At 40.8% G+C, this 8,255-nt stretch overlaps 1 protein-coding gene across 12 annotated transcripts in view; it reads right to left on the reverse strand.

The window, feature by feature from the left end:
* Window positions 1-6,941, reverse strand: part of tcf7 (transcription factor 7) — a 60,302-nt gene extending 53,361 nt beyond the window's left edge. For 3 of the 12 annotated variants that reach the window (XM_023962232.1, XM_023962230.1, XM_023962228.1), the window contains exons 1-3: window positions 6,455-6,941; window positions 6,158-6,227; window positions 4,942-5,048 (exon numbers count right to left, since the gene is read on the reverse strand). In XM_023962232.1, coding sequence (XP_023818000.1) covers window positions 4,942-5,048; window positions 6,158-6,227; window positions 6,455-6,649 — 372 coding nt within the window. In that variant the 5' untranslated portion in view covers window positions 6,650-6,941. Of the gene's footprint in view, window positions 1-4,941; window positions 5,049-5,172; window positions 5,360-6,157; window positions 6,228-6,454 lie in introns of those variants that run through there. The other 9 variants (XM_023962233.1, XM_023962235.1, XM_023962236.1 and 6 more) reach the window with 6 other exon arrangements.
* Window positions 6,942-8,255: the final 1,314 nt, after the last annotated feature.

Here is an 8,255-nt window from a genome sequence, read left to right on the forward strand (position 1 = left end):
ATGCCACAACAACATGTTAAAAAAGCCTAAAAATACCATTTTCACTGGAGTGAGTCTTTAGGAAAACTTTAAGTGACCATTGAAGCTGAATGTATAAACTATGATAAAAATGATTTGTACAAAAAGTACTTCAAAGGACTTCGAGCATTGCACCTTGCTGCAAAATGTGATATTTATTTACTTCTGCAGAGCAGTTTTAGATGTTTTTCAATCAGAAAGTTGGGGGATCGAATGTTTAAACACTAAAAGAAGGCAACTTTTTTTCCCCTTGGCAGATATAAAGAATCTGGATTTTAAATCACTGTCATGAGCAAGTTTCTCTCCGTAGTTTGGAGCTTTTACACTTTAATCTTGCTCTTAGATACACAAAAACAAAACTAGCTCATTCTGCTCTTAAGAGGGCAGTTTTTTAAAATAGTTTTTTGAGATCTCTACATGGAAAATGTGAATGTCAGATAAACTGCTCAGTCGAAGTACAACTGAGTGTCAATATTTAAGGTGAAAAGGATGAAATTAGCATTTTTGCCCTTAAATCTGAGCGCTTCCTCCTCTTATCGTATCCAGTCAGAGGCAGGGAGGTCCCAGCGCCGCTCATCCCGGCCCCTAGGTCTGCCAGGGGAGGGGGATTAGCGAGGCGAGCGCGTGTTGCTGCCATTGTTTACCAAGAGACTAGGGGAAGGCTGAGCAAACCCCCTGTCAACACGGCACTACAATGAGAAACAAGGAAGTAGTGAGATCCGAGACGCTGGCGCACAGCCTCGCTGCTGCCTTGATCTGGGAGGATCAACCTCATACCATTTGAATAATACAAGACGACATGCGGGTGGGGAGGGAGCAGAGCGGCAATAGATGCGGATTTCTAAATGGACTTTAATGGGCTTCAGACACACATTCCCACCATGCTTTGGGTGAAAAAAAAACAGCATTTTAGGGGCAAAGATGCTTGAAAGTTTTTACAACAAAACAAAAACACAGAGTTTTCAGAAATGACAAAGTTTCACTGTTTCCTTTCCCAAACATGTCAGTTGCCTCTCAGCTCCCTTCCAGTCAATTTTCACTGTTTTTTTCTCTCTACTTCAGTGAAATGAAGTGTCAAACGAGCAGGAAATTCCCCCAAATGAGACAACAACAGTGCACAGTGTGCTGTAAAACACAGGCTTGTAAATTCCACCGGTTCCCTGCATACCGTCAAGCAGTCATTTAATCAAACATTTACTGTTATCCCCCCAAAAAGGCCCTCTAACAGTCAGTGTCCAGGTACAGTGGGTGGGAAAGGGTTTTAAAGCAGTGTGTTGTGTTCGGAGCTCGATGACGCTGCTGTGACCACAGCTTCCACATCACAGGGAGTTTCACAGCCTCCCTGATGTCAATGCAGCGGAACGCCGGCAGACATCACAGCTCACTTTCAGCGTTCAGATGAAGGACGTTCAAACTGGACATTTAGCCATCAGCCCAGCAGGGATTATTCTCTATTAGAAAATCCGCCCCATGTAGGGGTTTGCTGCCATCTCTCAGCTTTTTCCGTTACAGTCTCATTGTTTTACAGTGAAATTGCTTCAGGAAGTTTGATTTGATGTTTTATTGTTTTATTCACCGTCTGAATGCGTATAGAGAGCTAACTCTTTCTAACCAACAGGAGGAACAGAACTCCTCGTCACCACTTTGGAGGTACGGACGCCTTTTTAAGCCCTAAACTTTTTAAGTTTATTATTTAGGTGTTAGTGTGTTGACATTGAGACTTGAGTGTATAATAATTTTACAAATATTCTATTCTTTTCTCAGAAACATGTTCTTTACAGTTTCCAACAGTTTGAGGCTTTCAAACTGTTCCTCACTTTAAATGATTCTTGTAAAACGTGGCTCCTCATCCTCTTTGAGAACAAATCACAAACTAAAAGCATCTTTTATGTCTAAAGTTGGTTTAACTCTGTAACAAATAAAGCAACAGCCCCTGACGTGTCTGTGATTCACTGAGCTGCTCAGGAAGAAAAACCTACAAACTGGAACCAAATCGATGGATTCAAACATACTAAACAAAACTGTCTCTGCATCCTTTCGATGATCCCGACACAAATATCCAAGATCAAACGCACAACCTGCATCCTCACATCCCCAAACACACAAAAACACAACAGGAACTCTGGAAACTAGCAAGCCTGAAGCAGCAGAGTTGAGAAGAATCCATCCAGATCCAAACAAAGACGTGCAAAAGCCTCAAATGCAGACTTTTAATGTAATGAACTGAAACAAATAGACCCGTCTGGATGAAGCTTTGTTCTAAGACAACAGGCTACCATATCTCCATGTGCCACAAATACACCCACTTTAGCCATCTCCATTATTGTGACAATAAACTCCCTTGTTATGATGTGTAAGGAGAATTAAGGCCGAGCCAGAAAAGCTGCAGCCGCTCCAGCGATCAGCCACTTCTTTTTGGACAATGGTTCCTCAGCAGAGATGTGAAGCTTCTCATAAGATTCGTGAAGGACATACGATCTATTGTGTTTTGATGAAAGAAACAACATGTTAATCTGTCTGAACAACGACAGTCCTGGGAATTTGTGGACACGTCTTTTTCTGCCAAACGCAGCCAAAGCCGCTTTTCTGTTCAACTATCTCTGTGAAAGTCTCCAAACAAAAACCAAAGTGAATTTATGCAACAACAAAAAAACAACCAGAAAGTGGAATACACCTCACATCTGACCTCCACTCATCCAGCTGAGGGAGTTGATTACAGGAACCGACTAATAGTTTTGCTCAGTTTAACTAGTAAAGGATGACATCAGGACAGACGCTTTTACAACAAGAGAACACTCTGCTTTATAACTTGTCTTTTTGTCTTGCTTCTGGTTTTTAAAATAGGAAAATGTTTTTGTGTGAAGCTCTTTAAGCTACTTTAGTCGGAAAAATCAATTTTGACCTGATTTTAAAGGTTGTTTGCATTTTCGCAGAAGAAAGGACCATTTTTTTAAAAATGGGTTTGATTCTCAAATGAGAACAAAGTGGACGTAAACTAAAGGTAGATTGTTTTCTTTTGTATAGGCACATCCTGAACACTTTGAGCTGAAGAAACTGTTGCTTTCTGAAATAATGGCGGAGCGGATGAAACTAGCATTCTTATAAATCAGATTAAATCTCATTGGATGCCTTTTTCAGAAAATCTTTTTAAACCAAGATAATGCAGAAAACCTTTACTGTTTTAACTCCTTATCAGACACAAAAATATGACATTTTTCTCTATTTAGAGATTCCAGCTGCGTTTTTGAGAAATGTGTCTAGCAAAGCCGCAAAGGAGGAGGACACCGTCAACTCCAACGTGTGCCGGCTCGCCCCGGCTCCCACCCGGACACAGGAAGGCAGCACAGCCCCCTGGAACCTTCCAGGTCCACCAGCTGAATCCTTCTCGGGCCTTCCGAGCTGCAGGTTTCTGCGGCCCCGAAACAACTGGCCAGCTAATTACAGGGGAAGCAGCAACAACAGAGCTTTGTGTGGAGTCTCAAAGACACACAGAGAAAGAGAGTGCTCTTGTCAGCGACAAGAGAGTTTTCTGCAGCTCCAAGAGGAGGCTGTGAGACACTGATGACTGACAAATACCATCGCACTTGCTCATTGGCGTTGTCTGACACCATGGCGGATGTAGACAGTTACACAACGCCAAGTATGAAGATGATTAGGAAAACAACAAGGACACTTTTGATCCGTTCTATTCTCAGTCACTGCAGCGTGACTTCCTCTTAGAAGTTCATAAACACAAAAATCATTTGTTTTTAAGGATTTTTCTTCAACAAACAAAATCAGTTTTAGCAAAGGTTGCCACATCAAACCTTTTTCTTTTTTAGAGGGGTGCGGGAGCTTCAATGAAGCTCAATCTGAATTTAATTTGAGGATCAATACAGGTATCTTTGAATTTAACTGATTATGTCCCAAAGCAATCTTTTTATTTTTAAAGCTTTTTGGATGAGCATTCATCTTTAAGAGGCTCTCCGCTAATAAATAACTAAATGTTCTACAAGAAAAAGATGAAAAATGAAAGATAAAATTAGGAGAATTACGGTATTTTAAAGAAATAAACTCATGGGATGGCCTAGAATAAACACTGAAGGCAAACTTTAACGTTGCATCCTAAAAAACTGTTTTTTTTTCCATTTTGACCTGCATGTCTCATCCTAAAGCATCCCATTGACTCTCATGTAGACTATTTTGCTGTTGAAAAACACATGCACGCTTAGGAGCACGTGCACGAGACTGCCTGCTGTTTGTTTCAGCAGCGAAACACTCTGAAGTGCTGTCGAGTCAACGACAAACGTCCCATCGGTCGCTTTCGGCTCATTGAGACGTCGACTCCATCGTGTTTCAAGTTCAGCCAAGACACAAACAAAAACAGTTTCCTGTTTTCCCTTGAGATGCCGTGAAACTTTTGACTTGTTTCAAATTATTCATATTTCCCAAGGAAAATAACAGGGGAAAAAAAGAAATGTTGAACAATGAACCTCTTTTGAAATCATTTGAGCCTAAAACCTGCAGAAATATTTAAAAATATATATTAAACGTGTGTTTTAAAGGGCCTCTAAGAGGTGGGTTGCAGAAGAGTCCAAATTGCAATTTAAGGTGAAAAAATCCTAACATACTGAATGAACACATCTATGTCTTTAATCTAAAAAAAAAATAAAATGTGTTTGGCCAGCACAAAAAAACAACTAATAATTTAAATAATTTTGCTGATATTCTGAAGAGCTCAGTTGCAGCGAGATGTGGCGCCAGAAGCATCACTACAGAAATCCAATAGAGTTAAAACTCAAAACAACATTTCTGTGTTTATGAACATAAAAAAACAGCAGAAGCAACATGAAAAAAAGGCAAACAGGGGACTCCACAGACAGAGAGGCCAGACTGCCCTCAGCTGCTGATGCAGGAGAGCAGAAGGAACACAGGCCGACTTACAGATGGAGAGACCGAGCTGTTGGGGAGGTAAGGGTCCGGCAGCATCAGGAACGGATACCCCGGATACGCGGCCGACTTGTACATGCTTCCATCTTGTTGCTTCGACACTAAATAAAAGAATGAGAAAAGAGTCAGAAAATCAGAGTCCAAGCCTGAACTGATGCAATCATGGTGTAGTTTAAAAAAATAAATCAAAGTTTTGATGTGCAGCAAAATAGCTGTGGAACTTACTTCCACGGCGCCGAGGAAAAAGATTTATAGCGAGAGGAGTAAAAGTAAATAAATATGCATCCAAAGGGAAAGTTGCTCTGAAAGCAGGTGAGCTGTTACCCAGTAGTTACATCATGTTAGACGCCTGTATGAGCTGAGAGGAGATCATGCCTGAGACAAAACCATGACAGTCGTCACCTATAGCCTGAGAGGCGTGAACTCCCCCAGATTATTTCCACCACCCATATTAAGCAAGACAGGTTGATTTGGTAGCAGCTACAACCACCTTACTTTTTTTTCTTCCAAACACATTTGTTTCTTTTTCTGAAGGCCTTTTTTTAAATCTGGATTTTAATGGGAGGATTTAGCTGAAAGGACCACAATGTGAGAACATTTTTCTCCTTTCTGAAGACTGAAAAGAGGTACGCTGACTGCAGACCTGTAATTAAAGTTGCAGAGCAAACTACACATTCTGTGCCCACATGTAGGGAGGGAATTACTCTGTTCTTTTTGGGTGGTAAAAACAAACAAAAGAAAAGTTGGGAGACTCTGACTGATCACTTTCTGTGCAGATTTTGGAAAGAAAATGCTGTTCTGATGATGACCTGTATAAGAGATTTGATAATTTTTTTGGTTGTTTTTTTAACTCCAGAGCTTTAGCTCCAGTGCTGATGTGTGTGTGTGTGTGTGTGTGTGTGTGTGTTTTTTAAACTTGTGAGGCCACTACCATCTAGGCGACCAACATCATTCCAAAGCCCCGCTTTCTCCACTTTACAATCCACTGAATGATGCTGGTCATGTAAACATTTGAAAAGTTATATGCATGTCAAAAAAAATGTGTTATTTCAGCGTCGCCGACGACATATTCGGGGTTAAAGTGTTAAATGATGACCACACTTTGCCGTAGAAACTTTCCAGGTTTTAGTTAATCTGAGATAAATCGGTACTCTGTGACACTGACAGGTGGCTATAGTTTCACCATGACTGTTAGTCATTGTCCTCTTACCCCCTTCCAGATGCTCTCGGTGTTTGTCTGGGAAGCCCCTCTGCTCGCCCTGGTGCCCCCGTCTAGCCGCCTGGAACAGTGAGCGAAAACAAAACATGGAATGAGCTCCGAACGATGCGGGATGGAGGTCTAGCTTCATCAAACTTTGGCTGCGTTCCTCCTCTCTGACAAGACAGCCCGGGAGTTTAACTACTGTAACTCCCGAGGGCGCATGATCGGCTGCGCGCCGTGCGCTCATTCAGCGCGCCGTCAGCTTCACCCTGGCTTTTCCACGCATGGTTACAGCCGTTCACGCACCGTGCCACCTACCGCCGCGCTCGGACTCTGACTGATCTCCGACTCGTTCACCAGAGAGGACTTCAGGTCGGCCAGGTCTCTCTCCGTGAAGGCGTTTTCTTGGATCTTCTCCTCTTGTTCTCCTTCGTCTTTGAACGAAATCATCTCATCATTTGCGCCCAGGTCATCCCCTCCGCCACTGCTGAGCTGAGGCATGTCTGCTCCCCCCTGCGACCTTATTAATTTATATGATAAAAAAAATAATAAATAACAAAATGAAAAAAAGAAACAAAAGTGGGGAAAAGTGACTTTTCTGTTAACGCTCCTCAGTCTGGGCGCCTCCAAAGTAGAGAAAGACGCAGCACATTCAGAAAAAGTTGCGTTGTGGCGTTCCCCCGGCTGCCTGATCGGTAGAAGACCAATGTTTCTCTACAACAGCAAACAGCCCATATGAGCTCAACACAAGGCAAGGAGTCCCGACATCAAAGGGCGCCGACCGGATGATTGACAGGCCCGATGACTTGTTGGGGGGTTGTACGATTGTTTCGGCTGAGCCTCTTAAAGAGACATCACCTCCCTGAGCCCGGCTCAACAGGCTTTTTCATCACTTCCAGGGCCGTCTCTGCGCTTTTCACGGGCCCACTGTGACACAACTCGGGTGCCTGTTAAGAAAAATTATATATATATTTAAAAAAAAAAAGGAGGATTTACATGTTTTTTACAGATGATCATATGTTTTGCAGACCACATGTTTTTTACACTTTTGCAGCTGTATTTATTTAATATTTATTTATTTATTTAATAAGAATCTCATTTTTGATAATAATTTTCATAATTAACTGAACAACAACTGTCCATGTTACTGCAATTTTCATGGGGTCCATCTGCCTCTTGTGAGTCTTGAAAGGGGGCGGGACCCCAGATACGCACGGTGCCGTCATCGCTAAATTGTTTAAAGCAGATGATAAATATGCAAGGATATTCTATTCTTAATATTTTTAATTATTTAATATGAATGTCATTTGTGATGTCTTTTTTTGATGTTATATTATATAGATTATTTCTGAATGTCGTTTTTGCTGCCACAGATGAAGGAAATTTCCCCATTGTGGGATTAATAAAGTCATCTATCTATCTATCTATCTATCTATCTATCTATCTATCTATCTATCTATCTATCTATCTATCTATCTATCTATCTATCTATCTATCTATCTATCTATCTATCTATCTATCTATCTATCTATCTATCTATCTATCTATCTATCTATCTATCTATCTATCTATCTATCTATCTATCTATATAAATACATACATAAACTCTAAAAAGAGTATATGGGCTGTAGTTGGAAAGAGGAACTTTTTTACATTGTTCTAACTTAATTATTTAGTTTGGTGAAATTAAATCATTTTTTTGAGTTCATTCAACTTAAAAATATCACGTAGTTGTCTGACATAGTTATTTTACGTTCAATTAACTTAATTCAATGAAGTTGGTGTGACTTTGGTGTGAAGCTGTCAATGCGTCATGACGTCATAACGTAAGGCAGCGCAAGGAATTGTAGGACACCATTTTCTTTGCCTATCTGAGCAGATTGGGGTTTAAGTTTGAGTTTTTGTCCATGTGTTTTGTTGTCTAGCTGTCTTACTCTGTTTGAACTAGTATTTAAACTTTTATGTTTATTCCTTTCTGCATCATGAGTTAGAGTTTGGTAGAGGATGATGACCAACCTCCCTGTGCGGAAAAAACACCTTATGTCCCAATATTGAATTTTAGCTCTTACTTTGTAATACAAGACATTACTTGGTCATTTATGTCTTT

Source organism: Oryzias latipes, chromosome 14 (assembly GCF_002234675.1).
Source record: "Oryzias latipes chromosome 14, ASM223467v1".
Taxonomy (NCBI): Eukaryota; Metazoa; Chordata; class Actinopteri; order Beloniformes; family Adrianichthyidae; genus Oryzias; species Oryzias latipes.